Source organism: Panthera pardus, unplaced genomic scaffold, assembly GCF_024362965.1.
Source record: "Panthera pardus isolate Hobbes unplaced genomic scaffold, ASM2436296v1 HiC_scaffold_27, whole genome shotgun sequence".
NCBI lineage: Eukaryota > Metazoa > Chordata > Mammalia > Carnivora > Felidae > Panthera > Panthera pardus.
The window spans coordinates 67,007,330-67,032,720 of NW_026526843.1; the positions used below are offsets into that span (position 1 = coordinate 67,007,330).

At 37.7% G+C, this 25,391-nt stretch overlaps 1 protein-coding gene and 1 non-coding gene across 7 annotated transcripts in view; one reads left to right on the plus strand and one right to left on the minus strand.

Annotated features, from left to right (window-relative positions):
- The window catches only part of PHKA1 (phosphorylase kinase regulatory subunit alpha 1), a 169,118-nt gene extending 143,727 nt beyond the window's left edge, over window positions 1–25,391 (plus strand). For 2 of the 6 annotated variants that reach the window (XM_019439063.2, XM_019439067.2), the window contains 11 exons: window positions 3,269–3,348; window positions 4,632–4,710; window positions 4,845–4,974; window positions 10,089–10,190; window positions 11,080–11,195; window positions 11,333–11,371; window positions 13,139–13,189; window positions 16,210–16,374; window positions 18,979–19,032; window positions 21,140–21,340; window positions 22,760–25,391. In XM_019439063.2, coding sequence (XP_019294608.2) covers window positions 3,269–3,348; window positions 4,632–4,710; window positions 4,845–4,974; window positions 10,089–10,190; window positions 11,080–11,195; window positions 11,333–11,371; window positions 13,139–13,189; window positions 16,210–16,374; window positions 18,979–19,032; window positions 21,140–21,340; window positions 22,760–22,933 — 1,191 coding nt within the window. In that variant the 3' untranslated portion in view covers window positions 22,934–25,391. The remainder of the gene's footprint in view (window positions 1–3,268; window positions 3,349–4,631; window positions 4,711–4,844; window positions 4,975–10,088; window positions 10,191–11,079; window positions 11,196–11,332; window positions 11,372–13,138; window positions 13,190–16,209; window positions 16,375–18,978; window positions 19,033–21,139; window positions 21,341–22,759) is intronic. The other 4 variants (XM_019439065.2, XM_019439068.2, XM_019439064.2 and 1 more) reach the window with 3 other exon arrangements.
- Window positions 9,053–9,159, minus strand: LOC128773942 (U6 spliceosomal RNA). The gene has a single exon (XR_008418435.1). It is a non-coding gene; the product is annotated as a U6 spliceosomal RNA (small nuclear RNA).

Sequence of the window (25,391 nt, forward strand, 5' to 3'; positions counted from 1 at the left end):
GTGTTCATCTTTTTGTTTCTTAAATTCCACATATAAGTGAAATCATATGATATTTGTCTTTCTGACTGACTTATTTCACTTAGCATAATACATCCTACTTCCATCCATATTGTTGCCAACGTCAAGATTTCATTCTTTTTGATCACCGAGTAGTATTCCATTATGTATATATGCCACATGCTCTTAATCCATTCATCAGTAGATGAACATTTGGGCTCTTTCCATAATTTGGCTATTGTTGACAGCACAGCTATAAACATTGGGTGTATGTGCCCCTTCAAATAAGCATTTTTGCATCCTTTGGATAAATGCTAGTAGTGCAATTGCTCTGTCATAGGGTAGTTCTATGTATAATTTTTTGAGGAACCTCCATACTGTTCTTCAGGGTGGCTGTACCAGTTTGCATTCCCACCAGGAATGCAAAGCATTCCCATTGCCTTGCATCCTCGCCAACATCTGTTGTGTCCTGAGTTATTAATTTCACCCACCCTGACAGGTGTGAGGTGGTATCTCATTGTGGTTTTGATTTGTATTTCCCCGAAGGTGAGTGATATTGAGCATCTTTCCATGTGTCTGTTAGCCATCTGGATGTCTTGTTTTGAGAAGTGTCCATTCATGTCTTCTGCCCATTTCTTTATGGGATTATTTGTTTTTTCGATATTGAGTTTGATAAGTTTTTTGTAGATTTTAGATACTAACCCTTTATCAGATATGTCATTTTCAAATATCTTCTCCCATTCTGATGGTGCCTTTTGGTTTTGTTGATTGTTTCCTTCACTGTGCAGACGCTTTTTATCATGGTGAGGTCCCAATAGTTCATGTTTGCTTTTGTTTCCCTTGCCTCCAGAGACATGTCTAATAAAAAGTTGCTGCAGCCAAGGTCAAAGAGGTTGCTACCTGTTTTCTTCTGTAGGATTTTCATGGTTTCCTGTCTCATATTTAGGTCTTTAATCTATTTTGATTTTTTTTAATTTTTTTTAATTTTATTTTTTATTTGTTAAAATTTACATCCAAATTATTTAGCATATAGTGAAACAATGATTTCAGGAGTAGATTCCTTAATGACCCTTACCCTTTTAGCCCATCCCCCCTCCCACAATCCCTCCAGCAACCCTCAGTTTGTTCTCCATATTTATGAGTCTCTTCTGTTTTGTCCCCCTCCTTGTTTTTATATTATTTTTGTTTCCCTTCCCTTATGTTCATCTGTTTTGTCTCTTAAAGTCCTCATATGAGTAAAGTCATATGATTTTTGTCTTTCTCTATCTGACTAATTTCACTTAGCACAGTACCCTCCAGTTCCATCCACATAGTTGCAAATGGCAAGATTTCATTCTTTTTGATTGCAGAGTAATAATCCATTGTATATATACACCACATTTTCTTTATCCATTCATCCATTGATGGACATTTGGGCTCTTTCCATACTTTGGCTATTGTTGATAGTGCTGCTATAAACATGGGGGTGCATGTGTCCCTTTGAAATAGCACACCTGTATCCCATGGATAAATGCCTAGTAGTGCAATTGCTGGGTCATAGGGTAGTTCTATTTTTAGTTTTTTGAGGGACCTCCATACTGTTTTCCAGAGTGGCTGCACCAACTTGCATTCCCACCAACAATGCAAAAGAGATCCTCTTTCTCCGCATTCTCACCACCATCTGTTGTTGCTTGAGTTGTTAATGTTAGCCATTCTGACAGGTGTAAGGTGGTATCTCATTTTGGTTTTGATTTGTATTTCCCTGATGATGAGTGATGGTGAGCATTTTTTCATGTGTCAATTGGCCATCTTGATGTCTTCTTTGGAGAAGTGTCTATTCATGTCTTTTGCCCATTTCTTCACTGGATTATTTGTGTTTTGGGTGTTGAGTTTGATAAGTTCTTTATAGATTTTGGATACTAACCCTTTATCTGATATGTCATTTGCAAATATGTTCTCCCATTCTGTCGGTTGCCTTTTAGTTTTGCTGATTGTTTCCTTCGCTGTGCAGAAGCTTTTTATTTTAATGAGGTCCCAGTAGTTCATTTTTGCTTTTGTTTCCCTTGCCTCCGGAGACCTGTTGAGTAAGAAGTTGCTGCGGGCAAGATCAAAGAGGTTTTTGCCTGCTTTCTCCTCGAGGATTTTGATGGCTTCCTATCTTACATTGAGATCTTTCATCCATTTTGAGTTTATTTTTGTGTATGGTTGTAAGAAAGTGGTCCAGGTTAATTCTTCTGCATGTCACGATCCAGTTCTCCTGGAAATGTTTGCTGAAGAGACTTTTTTCCATTGGATACTCTTTCTTGCTTCATTGAATATTAATTGGCCATATATTTTTAGGTCCATTACCAGGTTCTCTATTCTGTTCCATTGATCTATGTGTCTGTTTTTGTGCCAGTACCACACTGTCTTGATGATTACAGCTTTGTAATACAGCTTGAAGTCCAGAATTGTGATGCATCCAGATTTGGTTTTCTTTTTCAACATTTCTTTGGCTATTCAGGGTCTTTAATGGTCCCATACAAATTTTAGGATTGATTGTTCTAGCTCTGTGAAGAATGCTGGTGTTATTTTGATAGGGATTGCATTGAATGTGTAGATTGCTTTGGGTAGTATCGACATTTTAACAATATTTGTTCTTCCAATCCATAAGCATGGAATGTTTTTCCATTTCTTTGTGTCTTCTAATATTCTTTTCAGAAGCTTTCTATAGCTTTCAGTGCACAGATCTTTTACCTCTTTAGTTAGGTTTATTGCTAGGTATCTTATGGTAGGTGCAGTTGTAAGTGAGATCGATTCCTTGATTTCTCTTTCTGCTGCTTCATTATTGGTATATAGAAATGCAACCAATTTCTGTACATTGATTTTATATCTTGTTACTTTGTTAAATGGAGGTCCTTTTTTTTAATTGGTTTCCATAATGGATTTTTAAGGCAACCACAGCATCTTAATCATTTGAGATGTTGTCTTCCTCACATAAAGTTCCTGATACTCAATTAGCTTTTCGCTTGTGAATGTCAAATATAAGATGTTATAAACTATAAGAATTCTACATCTTAAGAATGAATTTACAGTAGACTAAAAATTCCTACCTCTTAGGAGATAAAAATCCTTCATTGTTTCTTCCTAAAAAAATCTCTCTTTTGCTATTTTCATGGGATTTCCTGAGAAAAAGGGTTTGGCGTATCAATAAATTAAGAGGGAACAAAGGTTTGTAGGCTGAAAAAAGTAATTGTCTTGGAAATCTGGCATGTTATGGGAGGGGTAATGCTGTTATGCCATCTCTTCTTAGGCCTGCACAGACCTTCTCTCCCACCAGAAACATTTGACAGTGGGACTCCCTCCAGAACCTCGAGAGAAGACCATCTCTGCGTGAGTATGGTTTTTGGTTGGGTTTGCTCAAGCTTCTCTGAGCCTTTAAGGAGCTGTGTGGACTGACCACAATTCTCTTGCCCTAATCTATCAGTTGATAATAATGTCCTACATGTGTGGGCTTCTTTCAGAGACACTTGGCATGAGAATGTTGATAATGACAGAACATGAGTAAATGAAAGAGAAAATTCACAGGAAGTAGTACTCAAATGTAATTTGCTTTTTAGGGTTTTTTGTTGGTAGTGGTGGTGGTGGTGATGGTTTTTGTTTTTGTGCTTGTTTTTTACTTATTGTCTTTCCCAAACCTCACATTGGAAAACAGTCTGAAATAGGACAGGCAACTACAATGAGCACCCACAAAAAATCAGCTGTACTCTAGACTTTCTTCCAGGCCTCTCTCTTTGGCATGTAGATAGCTATTTTCTCCCTATATCTCTTCACATTTCTTCCCTCTATGTATATTTTTGTGTCCAAATTTCCCAAATTTTCATATAAGGATACTAGTGATACTGGATGAAGGCCCACCCAATGACCTCACTCTAACTTAATTACCTCTGGAAAGACCTCATCTCCAAATAAGGTCACACTCTGAGGTACTAGGGGTTAGGATTTCAACATATGAACTTTGACAGGACACAATTCAACCCATAATACCTTACTCTCAGCAAACAGAGGGTTTTTTTAATCACAAATCTGATCAATTTTTGACTACTGTGACAATCCAAAAGAAGATGGCATGGTCCATATCCCATTCCCCCAGAGTACTTAAATATCAACAGAAGAGTCAGAATTGTGGGAAGAGGTATGCATACGTGTGTGTGTGTGTGTGTGTGTGTGTGTGTGTGTGTGTGTGTGTGTGTAAACTGATGAAACTAGAAAATAAGTATAACTAAGGTGTGATCATAAAGTAATGAAATGGTTTCCAAAAGGTACAGCTTAAATTTAGTTCATTACTTTCTAGCCATAATAGTTACTTGTCATATGTTAAGAATTAACCCTGAAATACTGATCTGGAAGGACCTCATCGGGTAAATTTTACATAAAATTTTGAAGGAGAAGGGCAATCCAGGTTTAAAGAGGAGAGAGGAGAGCTTTCCTGAGTTGATATAGGCCAAAGTGGTTTGGGGTGGCAATGAACTTTGAACACTAAATGAACCAGATGCTACCAGTAATGAGACATTAAAGAGGTGACTTGGACTTGGGAGGAGCTTTTTTATTTTCTCCATGTATTTAAGCTTAAATAGTCACAGAGTTTTCTCTTTCTTCACTGTCTTCTCCCTCAGACCTCTGCCCTATGAAGTGCTCACTCAGCTGATAGATGAAGCCAGTGAAGGGGACATGAGCATTTCCATTCTTACACAGGTGAGCAGAATTATGAAGTTTAGTATGGTGATTGATATTTTTGTTTTCAATTGATTTGGCAGTTTCTGAAGACTACAAAATAGGCCTTGTGAGACCTGGGCCATAATTTTTGTCTATATTCATTCCATGCATAGGAAATAATGGTGTATCTAGCCATGTATATGCGAACTCAGCCTGGCCTCTTTGCCGAAATGTTTCGACTTCGGATTGGTCTAATCATACAAGTTATGGCAACAGAACTGGCCCATTCCCTTCGATGCTCAGGTATTTGTTTTAGTAACTATTTTTGACAGAATTCACTTTTTTCGGTTTATTTTGAGAGAGAGAGAGAGACAGAGAGAGAGAGGCAGAGGCAGAATTCACTCTTGATGTAGGTCTACTGGGGCACCTGGGTGGCTCAGTTGGTTGGGCGACTGACTTCGGCTCAGGTCATGATCTTGCAGTTTGTGAGTTCAAGCCCCACATCGGGCTCTGTGCTGACAGCTCAGAGCCTGGAGCCTGCTTCGGATTCTGTGTCTCCCCCTCTCTCTGCCCCTCCCCTGCTCATGCTCTGTGTGTGTGTCTCTCTCTCAATAATAAATAAACATTTAAAAAAATTTTTTAATGTCAGTCTATTGAGTTTTGGATCAAGAGGGAAAGAAAGCTAAAACATTTTATCGGTAGCTCAGAAGCTGCATATAGCAATCTTGTTCCCATGTTAGTCAATCTGTATTTATATAAATCAAGAGACTAATAATTATGACAAATTTATGTATTAGTTCTGCAATTTCAAAATTCCACCTCTTGGGGGCTCTGCACTCCAAATTACATTCCTTCTAACTCCTAGAGTGAGCCTAAGTGTGCTTCGAATTTGAGCGTGACAGACTGGTTTTGATTCTGACTCAGGCAGTGCAACTTCTCGAACCAGACTGAGTCACCACATCAGTTTGATCATAATGTTAGTATTCTGTCTAGTCAACAACAGGATTGAATAAAGGAAAGCTGTATTTCTATGAAAATTTTCTGACAGGAGTCTCTTTGAAATTAACTATAGCTGTATTTGGCAAAATAACAGTTTTAGTTAGAAGAAAACCTGGGGCCTGTAGAAGCTGTAGCACAGAATTGTATACAGTGTGAGAGAGGGAAAGGGACCCACATGGCATGACTATTTTTCCATTGATATTTGTTTGATTTCTAAGAATGATAAAATAATAGAGATAGGGACTGCATACAAAAATGAAAATAGAGTTGTAAAACTCAATGTTAGCCATTGTTTCTGTTACATTTCCCCAAAAGGCTTTTAATTGAGCTATTAATAAATAGCTAAATTTTTTTGCATGAGCCTAACCTAAATTACATAAGATAATTATATTAAAATAACCCTTTAAAGGAAAATAATGATTATTTTATACCTACCATATGCCAGGCTGTGTGCTTTTTGCTTTATATTTATATACATTATCTCATTTGATCCTTACAACAACCCTCTGCAAAAGGTATTTCTGTTCCACTTTTACCAATAAGTCATCTGAATTTCAGAGAGGTTAAATAACTTGCCTAAAATTACACATCTAGTAAATAGTACAATTTGAGTCCAAGTCTTTCTGATTCCATATGATTTCCAATTTAGCACACTGTTATGGATTATATGTATTACATTATACACATACATATATCCTCTAGCCATGTATCAAGGGATATTTTATTAAGGTCTAATTATTTAATAATAAACCTCAAGAAGGGAAAAATCCTCAAACATTCTTCATTTTTCTTTGCCTCTTACGTATTTTTTTTCCTATGGCTTCATCAAAACCATGGCTCTTTATTTCTTACAAGGATAAAGTCAAGATCCCTGGGTGTGATATTCAAGACCCCCAACAGTCTGACCCCTACCTCCTACTTCAACAGTATTTCCCAATAATTTTATCAGTCACCATCCTTGGAGATTGATGTCTTGTCTGATTTCCAAAGCATTTATTGTCTGTACCTCTCATTTGGCACTTAATATAGTCATGTTTATTGTTGTTTATTTTGTTTACGTATGTGATCTCTCCCAAATAGTTGCTTAGCTTCTCAAGGTCAAGTGCCATGTCCTACCTGTTTGTTACTAACATGTGTAAAGTCATGACCGACATGTAGTAAGGTCTCACTAACTGTCTGATTTTTTATCTTTTTCAAGTTTTTCTTTAAATTCCAGTTAGTTAACATATAATGTAATATTAGTTTCAGGTGTACAAGCTAGTGATTCAACACTTCTATACAACACCAGGTGCTCTTCACTACAAGTGCCCTCCTTAATGGCCATCATCCATTTAACCCATTCCCCCCACCCATCTCCCCTCCAGCAACCCTCAGTTTGTTCTCTATAGTTAAGAGTCTGTTTTCTGGTTTTCCTCTCTTGCTTCCCCTGTGTTCATCTGTTTTTTTTCTTAAGTTCCACATATGAGTGAAATCATATTGTATTTGTCTTTCTCTGACTGACTTATTTCACCTAGCATAATACACTCGAGCTCCATCCATGTCATTGCAAATGGCAAGATTCAAAGATTTCATTCTTTTCTTTGTCTGAGTAATATTCCATTGTATATATACGTCACATCTTTATCCATTCATCAGTCGGTGGACATTTGGGCTTTTTCCATAATTTGACTATTGTTGATAATGCTGCTGAAAACAATGGGGTGCATGTGCCCCTTCCAATCAGCATTTTTGTAGCCTTTAATTTTTTTTATATTTATTTATTTTTGAGACAGAAACAGAGCACGAGTTGGGGTAGGAGCAGAGCGAGAGGGAGACACAGAATCTGAAGCAGGTTCCAGGCTCCACGCTGTCAGCACAGAGCCTGATGTGGGGCTCGAACCCACAAACCGTGAGATCATGACCTGAGCCAAAGTCAGATGCTTAACTGACTGAGCCACCCAGGCACCCCTGTATCCTTTAGATAAATACCTAATAGCACAATTTCTGAATCGTAGGGAATTCTTTTTTTTTTTTTTAATGTTTATTTAGTTTTGGGAGACAGAGAGACAGAATGGGGGAGGGGCAGAGAGAGAGAGGGAGACACAGAATCTGAAGCAGGATCCAGGCTCTGAGCTGTCAGCACAGAGCCCGATGTGGGGCTTGAACCCACAAAGCGTGGGATCATGACCTGGGTTGAAGTTGGACGCTCAACCGACTGAGCCACCCAGATCCTGCAGGGAATTCTTTTAACTTTTTGAGGGACCTCCATACTGTTTTCCACAGTGGCTGCACCAGTTTGCATTCCCACCAAAAGTGTTAGAGGGTTCCCCTTTATCTGCATCCTCACCAACACCTGTTGTTTCCTGTGTTGTTAATTTTAACTATTCTGACTGATGTGAGGCAATATCTCATTGTAGTTTTGATTTGTATTTGTCTGATGAGGAGTGATATTGAGCCTCTTTTCATGTGTCTGTTAGCCATCTATCTGTATGTCTTCTTTGGAAAAATCTCCATTCATGTTTTCTGCCCATTTCTTAACTGGATTATTTGTTTTTTGGGTGATGAGTTTACAACTTCTTATATTTTGGATACTAACCCTTTATCAGATATGTTATTTGCAAATATCTTCTCCCATTCCATCGGTTGCCTTTTAGGTTTGTTGATTGTTTCTTTGCTGTGCAGAACATTTTCATTTGGATATAATCTCAATAGTTCATTTTTGCTTTTGTTTCCCTTGCCTCAGGAGACACAGCTAGAAGGAAGTTGCTACAGCCAGTTTCAAAGAGACTACTGCCTATACTATCTTGTAGGATTTTTATGGTTTCAGGTCTCACACTTAGGTCTTTCATCCATTTTGAATTTATTTTTGTGTCTGGTATAAGAAAGTGGTTCAGCTTCATTCTTCTGCATGTCGCTGTCCAATATTCCTAACACCATCTGTTGAAGACACTTATCTTATTCCCATTGAATATTCTTTCCTGCTTTGTCGAAGATTAGTTGACCATATAGTTGAAGGTTCATTTCTGGGTTTTCTATTCCATTCCATTGATCTATGTGCCTGTTTTTATGCCAGTATCATACTGTCTTGATTACTTCAGCTTTGTGATATACCTTGGCCCCTAGAATTGTAATGCTTTCCTTTTCTTTTTCACGATTGCTTTGGCTGTTTGGAGTCCTTGTGGCTCCATACAAATTTTAGGATTGTTTGTTCTAGATCTGTGAAAAATGCTGGTGGTATTTTGATAAGGATTGCATTGAATGTGTAGATTGCCTTGGGTAGTATAGACATTTTGACAATATTTGTTCTTCCAATCCATGAGTATGGAATGTCTTTCCATTTCTTTGTGTGCTCTTCAATTTATTTCATAAGTGTCTTATAGTTTTCAAAGTGCAATTCTTTTACCAAAATGTGGAACGCTTCACAAATTTGCATGTCATCCTTGCACGGGAGCCATACTAATCTTCTCTGTATTGTTCCAATTTTAGTATATGTGCTGTCAAAGTGAGCACTAACTGATATTGATAAAGTCCAGTCTTCTCATTATTCTTCATGATTTCATGGATTCATATCTATTCTCTTTTTAGTCTCTAGATTTCCAGACTGAGAAGTGTTTATTGTTTTAGTCCCTCTGTATGTATACATCCATTGCTTTTCTCTGACTAGCTTTCAGTTCCATATTTCTCTTTACATTCTTCCCACCTTCAAATAAAGATTCTACTAAGTTCCCTAATGGTGTGGAAGGAGGATGAAGAAGAAATCAAGAATCTGATTAGCCCATAAACTGGATAATCAGTCTTTAAATTATTAAGAATCTATTGCAGGGGCGCCTGTGTGGCTCAGTCAGTTAAGCTTCTGACTTCAGTTCAAGTCATGATCTCGCATCTGTGAGTTCAAACCCCATGTTGGTCTGTATACTAACAGCTTGGAGCCTGGAGCCTGCTTCAGATTCTCTCTCTCTCTCTCTCTCTCTCTCTCTCTCTCTCTCTCTCTCTCTCTCTCCCTGCCCCACCCCACCTTCATGCTTGCGCTCGCTCGTGCTCTCTCTCTCTCTCAAAATAAATAAATTAATTAAAAAAAAAAAGAATCTATTGCAGTATGCAGGGTGCCTGGGTGGCTCAATCAGTCAAGCATCTGACTCCTGATTTCACCTCAGGTCAGGATCTCATGGTCCTGAGATCAAGCCCCTCATTGAGCTCCACACTGAGCTTGGAGCCTACTTAAAATTAAGATTCTCTTTCTCTCTCCCCCTACTCTAAAAAAGAAATCTATTGCACTATGAATACCCAGACAGTGTGGTGCTAAGAATTTATTTGTAATTCTATTTTTCCAATCAATCAAATAACTCAGAAATTCTAAGAAAGAAAGGAAATAGAGAACAAAATAGGGTGGGTATGTCAGGCAAATTGTGGTCCTCTGTACTAACATTTCTGATAACTAGCTGAGGAAGCCACAGACGGCCTGATGAATCTCAGTCCTTCAGCCATGAAGAATCTCCTGCATCACATTCTCAGTGGCAAGGAGTTCGGAGTGGAACGAAGTGGTAAGGTTGAATAACCGAATTTCCATTTTAGAGTGTTAGTTTGGTCTCGTTTGACTTTAAAATGTTTTTCTTTTATCAGAGGAAACTTTCCCCCAACTAAATAGAACCCCAGTATATGAAACAGTTAAAAGCAAAGCTGTCTTCTGGAACAAGATTTGGAAACTACTGTATATGTCTCTTTTTTTCTCCTTAAATGATAAATCAACTAAGTGGATTGCCATCATCTTTTGTTTTTGCACTGTTCTATCGATTCCTTTACATTATCCTGAATTTCTACTTTAGGAAAACTGACAACCCGTATCATTTGAAACTTTCTTGTATTCCATTTGGCAATAATTTAATAGCATTTGCAGTGGTGTGTCTGGGTGTATCAGATATATCCTTTCACCTGTGAATTCACATACATCTTAAGGTCTATTGCAAATTAATCCTCCACTTGGCACTTGGTGGTTTGGCAGTGGTGTTTGGTGCCAAGTACCTAAAACAGAGCAAATGAAAAAGGTTATCTTTCCTGCTCCACTTTTAGGCTTAGGATAAATAAACATGTAATTTCAGTTGGATGGGTCCTAGGCCTTTGAATGGTAAAAGAAAGTCATAAAGCACTGCTTCTCAAGCCTTACTGTGCATAAGGATCATGTGGGGAACTTGCAAAAGTACAGACTGATTCAGTAGGCTTGAAGTTGTACCCAAGATTCTACTAACAAGCTCCTAGGTGACGCTGATGCTGCTGGTGTATGGACCACACTTTGAATAGCAAGGTTATATAGTGGGTTATTTTCATTATTATTATTAACATAAAAGGAGGACATATATCTAAGTCTTCTAAGCATGGTGGACAAAATTATTTGAACCTGATTATCCTCTCTGTTTAATCTGTCATGCTATGTAGTTCGTCCCACTGATTCAAATGTCAGCCCTGCTATTTCCATCCATGAGATTGGTGCTGTCGGGGCAACCAAAACAGAACGAACTGGGATAATGCAGTTAAAAAGTGAGATAAAGCAGGTAAGACATCTTGGGATATCTCAGGAGATTAGCTGGGATATTGTCATGTTAAAGAACATTCTTTTGGAATTGATCTTTGTTGGGATTGTGTATTTTGTTTCATATCCTGTGTTTAATTGGAGCCATTTATTTTTCAGGCGGAATTTCGTAGACTATCTATCTCAACTGAGAGTCAGGTGAAACAACTAGGGATCCTTTAACATAATTTAACCTGCCTTTAGTTCTATATAACATGCATGAGCTCATGGCCTTTTTACAAGTAAGATAACAAACCACAGAGTAGCTTGATTCTCCTTTGTAGCATTCATTTTATAGATAGCTTTCCTTTTCTGGACCAAACTGTTTTGCTAATTTTAGGAGGAAAGTAATTTGTTTCTGTTAGCAAGAAATTGAAACCCTGAGTTCCTCTTATTAGAATTAACATGTAATTTTGGAATTAATTTTCTCTATGCAACTAGACTCCATTTCCTTACGTTTAAGAACAGGTACTAGAGAGAACACCAGATTGGATGAGGGCCTTTTTAAAAATCTAGTTTCTTGGGGCTCCTGGGTGGCTCAGTCACTTGAGCGTCCAACTCTTGGTTTCTGCTCAGGTCAAGGGATCAAGCCCCATGTCAGGCTCCATGCTCAGCATGGAGCCTGCTTAAGATTCTCTCTCTCCCCCTCTGCCCCTCTCTCCTGCTCACTCTCTTTCTCTCCCTCTCTCCCTAAAATTTAAAAAAAAAAATCTAGTTTCAGGTATTTCCCCCAAATTAGATTTTTATCATTGTCATGAGAGAGGTATACAAAAGGTGTTGTGGATACATAGAGGTAAAACATTGAAATCATTCGGGGAGCTGATGGGAATTATCAGACATCATACTGTAGCCTCTTATTCATTTTCCTTGCAGCTGAGAATAGATGAATTATTATGCTCTACAAAGAAATACTTAACACAAACTTCCATAGCTTTATTCAAAACTCTGGGAAATCATGTGATTTTCAGAGTCTCCAAATTGAGAAGGTACTGATTTGGTCTCCCCTAGTAGCACTTTTTATGAAAATCTTAAAACTACTCCTCCTGACTTATGGTAGCTTGCAGTACTAAAGCACATCCAGAAGAGGAGAGACAAAATGGAAATTTTTTGTTGGAGGTTTTATGGGAGTCAGAACCATTTAGGACAAGAATGAGCCAATGCTTGAAGTTTAATTTGAAGGAAACTTTTCAGATTCATATTATGCAAGGGTAAGAACTGAATGGACTAATAGGAAACTGTTAACTACTACAGGTTTTTTCACAGATAATTTGGATAACCTGAACATTTTCCTATCTGAAAGGTGAAAGAACTATGTTTCATACTGAGGAGTTAAACTGATGTTGTTGGTAAACAGTCCTTGTTTTGGCTGAGAGTGATTGGCTAAATATTTTTTTATAGTTGTTTATAGGCACACAGTATTACTTACAAGTTCATTATATATTTAGAACTTGAAGCCCGTGTTCCCAGCTAGATTAGTATGATATTAAGGACTTGACCTATCCAGCTATATCATTTAATTCCTTTTTACACATCCACTACCTATAGGAATTCAAGAAAGGCAAAATCATTAGGACTATAATGTCAAGGATTGAGAGACCTAAATTTTCATTACTTTCTAATTTCTAATTATTGATTTCCATCCTTACTTGCCTGTCTGGTATTTTGTATTGTTCTAAACCCTTTTCTCTACCACTCACCAATGCCCTTTTTTCTGATCATGGGAAAAAATATTTTTAAAGGCAGTTTTTCTTTACCTTTTACCATAGCTTCTGGAGTAAGGCTATTTCATCAGCTTTTTAAATAATAACATGCTGGCTAGTTACTTGAATAGTCTGTAATTTTACTCTACTAATATGTTTTTAAACACAAATAATGTTTGCCTTGCCTCATCTCTTCTAAAATCTTATTTTCTAATTTTTTTTATAGTCCAATGGTGGTCATCCCTTGGGTATAGATTTGACATCACCATCTTTTCTGGTAACTGCTGTTATATACCATTCACAAGTACTTTGAATATGCTGTTATATAAGTCATGACATATACTGACTGAAAAGAAAACCAAAATGAATCAAGAACTAAAATAACTATAAATCAACTTCATGTATGGGGGTAAAATCTTTCCATTCGTTTTCCTACAAGGGGTATCAAAGGGGGTTCAGCTCTAGCCTCTTTTCCATTTCAGAGAAAACAAAATTCAATTTAATAAGTACTTAAGTGTCTGTTTATGCATTTATTCTTTCAACTAATATAATTAATTGCATGTATACTAGGTGCCAGGCACTGTACTAGATGGTATCAGCATCCCCTGGGAGCTTCTTAGAAATGTAAAATCTTGGTCCCCACCCTAGGCCTACTGAATCAGAGAGGCTTGGGTAAGGCCCAGCAATCTGTGTTTTAATAAGCTTTCCAGGTGATTCTGATGTACTTTTAAGTTTGAAAGCCACTGGATTGGCTGTTATTCTGATTAGTAATGTACTTAGTAAATATTTATTGAGTGCCAATTTTGTACCAGACACTGGAAATACAATAAACAACAGAACGGATATGGTCCTTGCCATCATGAAGTTTACATTTTAGGAAGACTGATTTCCGATTAGATTTCCTTGGTTTAAACCAATGTAATGGCCTCTGACTTCAGATTTCTTAAACTGAAGACATTAAGGCAACTCCAACTTTTTTGTTGTTTGTTTGTTGTTTGTTGTTTTTTGTTTTTTTGTTTTTTAAGGTTGTATTAGCTATCATGGGTCCCTTTAATTTCCATGTGAGTGTTAGGATAAACTTGTCAATTTCTGCAAAGAACCTAGTTAGGATTATGATGAAGACTATAGATAAATTTCAATCTGTAGATAAATTTAAAGGGTATTGCCACCTTAACAATGTTAAGTCTTCTGATCGATGAACATGGGATTTCTTTCCATTTATTTAGGTTTTTAATTTCTTTCAAAATGTATGGTAGTTTTCAGAGTATATGTTTTATACTTCTTTTGTTAAATTTATTCCTAAGTATTTTATTCTTTCAGATGCTATTTTAAATGAAAGTTTTTTCTTAATTTCATTTGCAGATTGTTGATTGCTAGTGTTTAGAAATTACAAGTGATTTTTATATTGATCTCATATTGTACAATTTTTATATTGATCTTATATTGTACAAATTTTATATTGATCTTATATTGTACAAATTTACAATTCCTTATATATAAGATTATGTCATTTGCAGATGTAGTTTTACTTTTTCCTTTCACTCTGGATGTCTTTTATTTCTTTTCTTGCTTAATAGCACTGACTAGAACCTCTAGTGCAATGCTGATTAGAAGTAGCAAGAGTAAAAACATCTTTGTGTTATTCTAAACTATCCTCTAAACTTAAGAGGAAAAACATTCAGTCTTTGACCATTTGTTATGATGCCAGCTGTGGGGTTTTGTAGATGTACTTTATTAAATTGATAAAGTTCCCATCTGTCTCTAGTTTGTTGAGTGTCTTTATCATGAAGGAGTGTTAGATTTTATTGAATGCTTTTTCTGCATCTATTAGGATGATGTGGTGTTTATCCTTTATTCTCCTGATGTGGTGTATTACATTAATTGATGTCTAGATGTGAAACCTTGAATTTCTGTAGTAAATTCTATTTCATCATGGTGCATAATTCTTTTCTATGTTGCTGAATTTGGTTTGCTAGTATTTTGTTGATTTTTGTATCTATATTCAGAAGGGATATTGATCTGTAGTTTTCCTGTGATGTCTTTGATTTTGGAATAAGGGTAATACTGGCCTCAAAATGAGTTGGAAAGTTCCTTCTCTTTTTGGGGGAGAGTTTGTTAGGAACTGATAATTAATCTTTAAATGTTTGATAGAATTAACCAGTGAAGCCATCTGTGCCTGAGTTTTTCTTTGTGGGAAGTTTTATAATTACTAATTTGATCTCTATTATAGATCTATTCAGACTTTCTGTTTCTTCTTGAGTCAGGTTGGATAGTTTATGTCTTTCTAGGAATTTGTCCATTTCATCTAAGTTATGTAATTTGTTGACATATGGCTGCTGATGGTACATCCTTAGAGTCCTTTTTGTTTCTTTAAAGTCAGAGGTGATGTTCCCTCTTTCTGTCCTGATTTTAATACATTCAGTCTTAACTTTTTGAGGGGGAGCTAAAGATTTGTCAATTTAGTTTATATTTACTGTCAAAGAAACAAATTTTAGTTTCATTGCTTTTCTCTGTTGCTTTTCTATTCTCTATTTTATTTCTTTCTCCTGCACTGTTTATTATTTTCTTCCTTCTTGCTTTTGGCTTAGCTTGCTCTTGTTTTTTTCATTGTCTGAAGGTTTTTTTCATTGTTTGGCTATCAATTTGAGATATTTCTTCTTTTTTAATATGAGCATCTATGACATAAATTTCTCTTTAAAGCACTTTCAGCTGCGTCCCATAAGTTTTGGCATGTTGTATTTTCATTTTCCTTTATCTCAGAGTGTTTTCTAATTTTCCTTGTGATCTCTTTCTTAAACCACCAGTTATTTAGAGGCATATTGTTTAATTTCCACATATTTGTAAATTTCCTAAATTTCCTTCTGTTTTTTATTTCTAATTTAATTTCATTGTAGTCAGAGAACATGCTTTATCTGATTTCAATTCTTTTAATTTGATTGAGGCTTGTATTATAGGCCATGAAAGCAACAAACTAAGCCATAGAGCAGCTGGAATTTTAACAGAGATAACCAAGGAAAGAGACAGCTAAGAAACTCCCAGGTCATCAGTATTTCTATGGCACTATTTAAGTATCACTAGAGTGCTTTCTAAAAGGATCTAGATTTACAAAGGTTTACATTGTTGCTAGCTACTCATAAGTCTACTAGCTTTACTCTAACCTCTTTATCTTGGGTGTTACACTTAATATGTGGTTTCTAATTCTACTGACAGTGTTTATTATTCACTATGCTATAATACTTTATCAGAAGAACAGAGATAACTTTTGATTTATGTTCTTTCCTCTCCTCTTCTCCCAAGTCACCTGGAACATCTGTGACTCCAAGTAGTGGGTCCTTTCCTAGAGGTCAACAGACATCTAAAGATAATCGTCAAGGTCAGTGGCAACGCCGAAGAAGGCTAGATGGAGCACTGAACAGAGTGCCAATTGGATTTTATCAAAAAGTATGGAAAGTTTTACAGAAGGTAAGCATAACACATTGTAGATGTATCTTTATTTTCCCACTTGATATCCTCAGTCTCCTTGGCTGAGATATGACTTGACTGTGACATCACTACAATTATATAAATGTCATATGCTCATATGGACAAAACCTAGAAGACCTAATCAAAGAAGTTGATTTATTATTTTGGTATTATTTATGATTTAGTCTCTTTCTATTATTGACACTAAGGTATTTTTTATAAATTAGATTTCAAAAATCATCACTTCTCTACTTTTGCTCATACTTGAACATTGTTGGACTTTGTGATACATTTGCTGCTTATAAAATCTGGTGATAAAGAGCCTGCTTTCTTTGTAGCTATTGTAGAGTGGAAATGTTATTTGTAGTAATGTGCTGACAATAGAGTAAAACTGCTGCGGTGTCTGAGGAGTTAGTGTAAGAAGCTGTTCTATTTTTTCTTGGATGAAAACTACTAAATAGATGCAAGATTATAATGATTTTAATGACCCAAAGCCTTTGTTGGTGTGACCAATTTTTGTTTTTCTTTCAAAGGCCTAGCTTGCCAAAGACATTTAAGAGGACATCACACCAGTATGATTGTGACAGATTTAGAGGGCCAGGAAGACCATGGTACTCATTCATAGGTCTCATTTATAGTCTCTTAGGTGGTACTTTCTGCTTCATTGCCCTTAGCAAGGACCTGAAGAAGATTTCATTCAGGGCTTCAAAACCTTAGTTATGTTTCTCCCCTTAGCACAATGATGTTCTTCCAGGGACCAAAACAGGTGATCTTTTGGAAAGGTAAAAGTTGTTTCCTCAGACTAGTAGCTCTGGCAATCTTCTTTTCAGAGAATATTATTAAAACTCTCCATCTAACTTCTCTAGCACCCTGGTCACAGACAGATATTTTATCTCTACAGCTATGCCTGGGTTATGGAAATTTGATTTCACAGACATGTAGTGGGTGCTGTTCTACCCCAGATACCATGGAATGTATCTGTTTTTATCATCAAGAAGTTTAATCCATAGTTATCTTCTTAAATTGCAGCTATAATGTAAAGCTGAAATGTATTATGATAAAGGTATAGAACCACAAGGTCTTGCAAATACAAGAACAGGAACATTTAAATATGACCAGGAAGATTGAGTATTTTATGGCAGAATCAAAACATGGACTTGGAATCCTAATATAAGAGGACAAACAAATGCCCTCTTTTTTAATTCCATTCCTTTTAGAATGAATGTAACATACTCATCACATTGGCACATATGTTTGCAGGCTGGTAATTCTCCGTACTAAGACTGTTATTTGGCATAGGAAACATGGGATGGAAGTGTCAGGTACCAGAGCCAGTAAACCTGCTGGATTGGAATCTTTGTCTGTGGCTTAATATATGTTGTTTTAATTTGTTTAACATCTAAAATGGCAAGTCCTTAATGCCCATTGCTTTTTAATAATTGAGTTGATTGTAAGAGAGAAGATAAAATATCATTCATTTATATTTTCTGAGCATCTGCTGTACGCTAGGCAGTGTCCTAAGTGCTCATGGTGATACAGCAAAGAACAAAACAGACAACAGTCTATCCTTATGGGAGCTTAGATTCTGCTATTCAATAAATAATAAACATAATAAGTAAATTATATAGAATTAAAAGAAGACAAGTATTGTAGTAAAAGTACAGCAGAGTGAGGGCATCAAGAGCACTGATGTTCGGGGGCGGGGGATGCTTAACTAGAAAATGTAGTAACTGCTGGGTGCCTGGGTGGCTCAGTCAGTTAAGCGTCCAACTGCAGCTGAGGTCATGATCTCACGGTTCGTTCGTGAGTTTGAGCCCCACGTCGGGCTCTGTGCTGACAGCCCAGAGCCTGGAGCTTGCTTCTGATTCTGTGTCTCCCTCTCTCTGCTCCTCCCCTGCTCATGCCCTGTCTCTCTCTGTCTCTCAAAAATAAATAAACATTAAAAAAAATTTAAAATGTAGTAACTATACAAGTCTGAAAAGTATGTATTTTGAGGGTTTTTATTCTTCAGCCTAAAAGTCTTTCTGAAAGCCTATTTGTGATGGGTCTGGGACCTAGCATGATATCTTTTCTGATAGTCTCTGAATCTTTGGGACTAGTCTATCCCAGAAGGTAGACCTTCTCTATCACTTCCACTCCTTTAAATTGAGGGTAAATCTTGCATCTACTGTAGCCCAGCCCTGCTTCTTGCCACATAATAATCATAAGCCCTTGGCAAGGACACTTGGGTTGCAGGGCCTTTCACTGGCCTGTGATTGTTCAGCATCTACCCCATGAAGCGCACTTAGAAATACTAAGTGTCGGGGTGCCTGGGTGGCTCAGTCGGTTAAGCGGCCGACTTCAGCTCGGGTCATGATCTCGCGGTCCGTGAGTTCGAGCCCCGTGTCGGGCTCTGTGCTGACAGCTCAGAGCCTGGAGCCTGTTTCGGATTCTGTGTCTCCCTCTCTCTGACCCTCCCCCGTTCATGCTCTGTCTCTCTCTGTCTCAAAAATAAATAAACGTTAAAAAATAAAAATTAAAAAAAAAAGAAATACTAAGTGTCTCCTTACAGGCTCCCATTTATCAGCATATCCTTGGTGACAACATGTTTTTGCTCTTTTGCAGTGTCATGGACTCTCTGTAGAAGGTTTTGTTCTTCCTTCTTCAACCACTAGAGAGGTGAGATTCTGTGTCTTTCACATTTATGTGATTGATGGTTTATGTCACTAAAGTATTTCAGTGATCATTTTTCAACATAACAGTTCTATGACTCTAGATCAACTAAACATGAAGTGCAGTTGAGGAAAGGAGAGAATATTTTTTAAAAACAGAATAGGAAAAGAAATAGAATGGGAACATTAGAGAGTAATTATGTATTACATTAATTATATAAGGACAGCCCCCTTTTGATGGTTAAGTTAGGCTGGTTTATGTGAGTATTGCCAGTTAGAGAGGGCAGACAAGATAGAAATCTAGAAATGGATGACCTCTCATGTCCCCATCCTTTTCATCCCCACCTTTCTCTTGTAGGATGCTTGTAGACTATTATATTATGAACTAGTGGTCCTCAGCTCTAACCATATGTCATAGCAACCTGAGCTCCCATCTCCAATTTAGTGAATTAAAATCTCCAGGGATGGAACCTGAGCATCTGTACTCTAAAAAAAAATCCTTGGGGCACCTGAGTGGCTCAGTCAGTTGAGCGTCCAACTCTTGATTTTGGTTCAGGTCATCATCAGGTTGTGGGATTGAGCCCTGCATCTGACTCCAACATGGAGAGATTCTCTCTCCTTCTCTGCCCTTCTCTCTCTCTCTCTCTCTCTCTCTCTCAAATAAACAAACAAGCAAACAATCCTTAGAATGAGTCTGATATATAACCATGGTTGGAAAATAATGCCATGAACCACAGACATGTATTATTGGGTGCTTTTATATTTCCCTTTTTGCCCAATCACATAGGTATTCTAAAGAAATAACTTTTATACAAAGCCAACAAAGGAACTAGAATTAGCAAATTAGGAATAGTAAGATTGGATGGTAGAGCATTCTCAAAAACACTGGAGTTGTTGTAGGCAATGGCTGGAGGGGCGAGTGCAGAAAGCTAATGCTATGCCTCAGAGCTTCACTCTTGCCTCTAGGCCTCTTCTCTAATAAAGAACACTGTGCCCTCTCTGTCCTTTCTCTGCTTTTAAGCAAGATTGAAATGTTAATATAATTAATAATAATACATGGTACCTTTAAGAATCTTCAGAGTACCTTTACACATTCTTTAATTTGATCTTTAAAACAGGTATGTGAGGAGCACCTGGGTGGCTCAGTCGGTTGAGCGTCTGACTTCAGCTCGGGTCATGATCTCGCAGTGGACGAGTTCAAGCCCATGTTGGGCTCTGTGCTGACAGCTCAGAGCCTGGAGCCTGCTTCTGATTCTGTGTCTCCCTCTCTCTCTGCCTCTCCCCCGCTCATGCTCTGTCTCTCTCTGTCTCAAAAATAAAGATAAACATTTTTTAAAAATTTTTAAAAAACAGGTATGTGAGACAGCTAAGGAAGGGATTGTAGTTTCCGATTGACAAATAAGGAAACAAATTTAGGGAAATGAATTGTTCAGGGTCCTAGAACTAGTAACTAACAAAGACAGGACTTGAACCCTGGTCTTTAGGGTCCAAATATATATATTTGGGTCCATTATATACAAGGTCCATTATATACTCAATACAATTTTGCCAAAAATTATTCCTCACTGCTCTTCACCCTAAAATAACTTTGTATTTCTTCATGCCCATTTTAATCTAACAGTATATAAATGTTTTACATAATTCTAGTCATCCTGTACATACAGTTTTAAGTTCTACTTAGATTTTTCCTGTATATACAGTCATCATATTTATTCTTTTAAATGACGCTATAAAAACCCATGAAGTTGCTGTACCATAATATGCCATTTATTTACATGACCATTCCCATGTTTAGATTACTTTTAGTTTTACATTTGTGACTAATGCTGTAAACACTCTTGCACATAGGGCTTTTTCCCTCACTTGAATTATTAACTTCGGATAAACTCTCAAAAATAGGATTGTGAGTTAAGGGGCATTGACACTTTTATCACTCTTGTTATGCAATGCTAGACTGCATTCCAAAAAGATCGGACCAATTTACTCACTCAGGTACTTTGAAGGAGACTGAGCTGCACTTTGGCTATAGTGCTTTTCCTGCCTTTCAGAATAGGTGATTGATAACTCCTGGATGACGGGCTCTTAGGAATTGATTTTCTTTTTCTCTATTACAGATGACTCCAGGCGAGATTAAATTCTCTGTTCATGTGGAATCTGTCCTGAACCGTGTACCTCAGCCAGAGTACCGCCAGCTTCTGGTTGAAGCCATCCTTGTCCTCACCATGATGGCAGATATTGAAATTCATAGTATTGGAAGCATCATTGCTGTGGAAAAGATAGTGCATATTGCTAATGACTTGTTCCTTCAAGAACAGGTAGGCAAGTGGCAAGCCTGTTGTTTTCTCAAAGGGGAATGTCTGACACTAACCTAACTGCATTCAGAGCTCTTAGTGAAGCCAAGGTCACTTTCTTGTGCCCTCTTCCTCATAGCTCTTTTCTGGGCCCCTCTGTAATGGCTCTGAGCTCTGTTTGCAGAAGTAGGCTGCGGGACGGCCTCTGTCTTTCACCAAGTGTTTTTGTGATTGTGTGAGATAGTAAAGTTGCCTGGAATTCAGGAGGCTTTTATGCTTTTCATCATATTTCAGTCTTCTTATCACATGGCTTTTTATAGCAATAAGGACTTAAGAAGAGACAACTGGATAGCATATCCTTTTTGGGCTATTAAGGAAAAGAGAAGATTCAATTTTGGCTTGGTTTTGTTTTGTTTTTGCGTTAGCTACTTACCTATAGGAAAATATTAAAGTGAAACTTTTAATTCTACATTTAAAAACTTTTTCTTAATGTATCTTCTTCCAGGACATTAACCATGTTTACAAAATGCAGACTATTGAAAGCTTTCCAAATGTTTCCTAGATTAAGAGTAGAAACACTAAGGTGAAGTACATGCCCTGTCATCAATAGGAAAATCTCCAAAATATGTAATAGGTGTTTCATTCTATTACTAGGCACTGTGGAAAAATGCAAAAAAAAAATCAGAAGTACCCAGGACAGTCCTAATTTTAAATATTCTGGATTGCTGTTAGTCTGTGTATCAGACAATATGATCCCTTTTAGGCATAGACTCTAGCTTGGAAAGTGTACAGTCTATTTGAACTAAGTCTACTTAGAAAGAAATAATCATCAAAAGCAAGATAAAATAATATGTGCTGAAATCAGTAGTACTGGAAAGATTAGGACCCAAGTCCCTCTGGGGTGATTTGTAAGTATTAACATTTGACTCTTAACAGGTACAACTTGTTTAATTAACTGTTATATTTAACTTTCAAAATTCTGAACAATTAATATTTTAAAAGTAATGTCATCATGAAGGCACCTGGGTGGCTCAGTCGGTTCAGCTCAGGTCATGATCTCATGGTTTGTGGGTTTGAGTCTCGCACCGGGCTGTGCTGTCAGCTCAGAGCCTGGGGCCTGCTTTGGATCCTCTGCCCCCACTCTCTCTCTGCCTCTCTCTCTCCCTCTCTTTCTCTGTCTCTCTCTCTCTCAAAAATAAACATTAAAAATGTTTTAATTAAAAAAATAATGTCGTAGGATGTGGGTATCTAGGGAAAAATGTACATATAGAAACTCACATTCAACATTTTGTGCATAACCGATCCCTTCCTACCAAAACAGCCTAAGATTCAACTAGCTGGTGATGGGGAGGAGGCTCTGAGTAATCCCAATGAGGACTTTAACTAGTAAGATTAGTAATTTTTCCTTTCCCCTGTGTTCTCCTACCCTTAAAAACCAAACAGAAAACCCTCGGGGCAGATGATACCATGTTGGCCAAGGATCCTGCGTCTGGCATCTGTACTCTTCTGTATGACAGTGCGCCCAGTGGCAGGTTTGGCACCATGACCTACCTCTCCAAGGCAGCTGCCACCTACGTACAGGAGTTCCTGCCTCACAGCATCTGTGCCATGCAGTGAGGCCTCTGGGCCCTGGCTGCAGGGAGCCTTTTGACAGCTGGTTCCTGCCTCGGTTGATCATGCATGGGACTGAAATGTGTTGGCCTGATCACTCCTACCCTGCCCCTTTCCATCCCATCCCACCCAAGAAGAATGAACTTTTCTGATCCACTAACTGCTTTCGAAGTGAACCTCTGCCTGGAGGAATATGCCCGCCCAGGCACTCTGTAGTAGGCCTTAATTCTTTCATGGTTCATGGAAGTTTGCATGTGTTTTTATCCTCCAGATCTGTTACAAATTTAGTTTCCTAACTACTGTTTGCAGAGTAGGTATTAATAATAACTTATGACTGAAGTTTGGAAATTTTTCTTATGTGTAGTTTCATTGTGTGAATGAGTGGTGGGTGCTTTGGGACATTGTTTCAAGTGGGGAAACCCTAAAGTGTTGGATTTTATACTACCACAAATTGGAAATATCTATTCTAAGTGCCTTTTCTTGGGAAAGGAGAGTACCAGATCATGGTTTTCTTCATTACTCACATGTTGCCTCACACTGAGTGACAAACGCCTTTCTGTATAGAATTACTGTCCCTGTTCTTGCCTTCTCTGTATCTGCATACATAATTTCTACTCTCCCTTTGGTGAAATATCAAAAAATGCAAGTGCAGTGTCTGTATTTAAGAATTTTGATATTAGCAATTGAAATCACCTTTTCTGAAGATTGCTGGTGCTCAGAGACGTATCTGTAGCAGAAAATGCAGAAAAACCCAGGAGCCAGGATCCCAGTTCCAAAAAGGAAGGGAAAAGAGATGCCTGCAATAGTGTCTTACACCTAGGGAACAGAGAGGGAATCAGAGGTAAGTTAGTACCCTGAAGAGAGCCTTGTGCACCAACTTTTGCCTCAGAAGAGTGGGCCAACACACAACATGCAGAATAATTGAAGTCTCTGTCTTTGGCAAACAGGAATCCAGCAGTCAAGTCTATAGCTGCCTTCACAAGCAGTCCTTCCTTGGTGATCCTTACCTGTCTGTCTCACTCGCCTACTGACTTTTTACAGCATCCAACCCCCCATCCACCACCAACTCCCTGTCCTCCCATCGGTTCTTAAACTCTTTCACTTACATCTTCACTCCCTGATTCTAGTGTTCATATCTATGTGTATTTTGTTATCTGTTGGCATATATCTGTTTCTTATAAATAACTGCATTCGTGTGTGTGTCTAAGCATACACGGGAATTTTTCTGAATGTAAGTAGTTTCAATGTGTCTGTATATCTAGCTGTATCTACATTTGGCAGCCTATGTAAATATGTGTTATATGGATGGTGGTGACCGTAGCCCCCAGGCTGACACACCAAGAGTAATGGAGGAATCCTTAAGTCCTTTTCCCTAGTCCCATGTTTAGGTAACCTCATTTGAAGAATGTTTCTCCTAACTTTCTTAATTGAGACTGCTGTAACAAAATACTGTAGACTGGGCGGCTTAAATAACAAACATTTATTTCTCACATTTCTGGAAGCTTAGAGGCCCAAGATTGGGGTTCCTGCAGACTCAGTGTCCAGGGAGGACCCTCTTCCTGGTTTGCAGATGGCCACCTTCTTGCTGTGTCTTCAGATGGCAGAGAAAAGGGGGACGGAGGGTACTCTAGACTCTTCATAAGGATACTAATTTTGTTATGGGAATTCTTCCGTTATGACTTCATCTAATCCTGATTACTTTCCAAAGGCCCCCACCTCCAAATCCCATCACCTTGGGGATTAAGGCTGAATCCCCAATGTGAATTTCAGAGGGGTACAAATATTCAGTCCATAGCACTTTCCTTCTCCTTGTTTATGTGTAAAGAGTCTGCTAATTTACCTGTTTGCACTCAGGTAACTTCCTACTTATGTCCTTTCCTTTCTCTCAGATTTTTCAGATTTTTCTCCAAGAATGGGGCTGGGGCTAAGGATCTCTCTAAACGGTTCTTACAGAACCCATGACAGTCTTTTGAGTGCATGAGTAAGTGAGCACAGTAAGTAGGGTGATAGAAAACAGAGAGTGGAAATGAGAGAGGATAGCCAACCTTTTTAGAATAGAATGTCTCTCAGAGCAAATGGAAACACACAGTAAGTAGCTTTCTGATTACATGATTTTCTGGTCACTTTATAAAGATAATTTATGACCTGTTCTGACACTGTCTTTTCACTGGCCGTGCATACCCCAGCCACAGGAAGTACATCTGGAGTGGCACAGGTGAAAACCTCTGCTCTCTGCCATGTTAATTTGCCTGAACTGACACTGACTGCTGCGTTTCTCTGGGTTTACTAAATTGCCTATCACTATGCTCTCCATCCAGTGGTATTTCACATTTAAAGCAACTTTTTAGAAAACTTGATCTGCATTTTATTCTTTGTAAGCATGTGATACTAAAAGAAACTTTGGACTTTTTTTTAAGCACTTCTGTTTTGAAATTAGAATTAAAAATTGGAATGTCCAATTAAA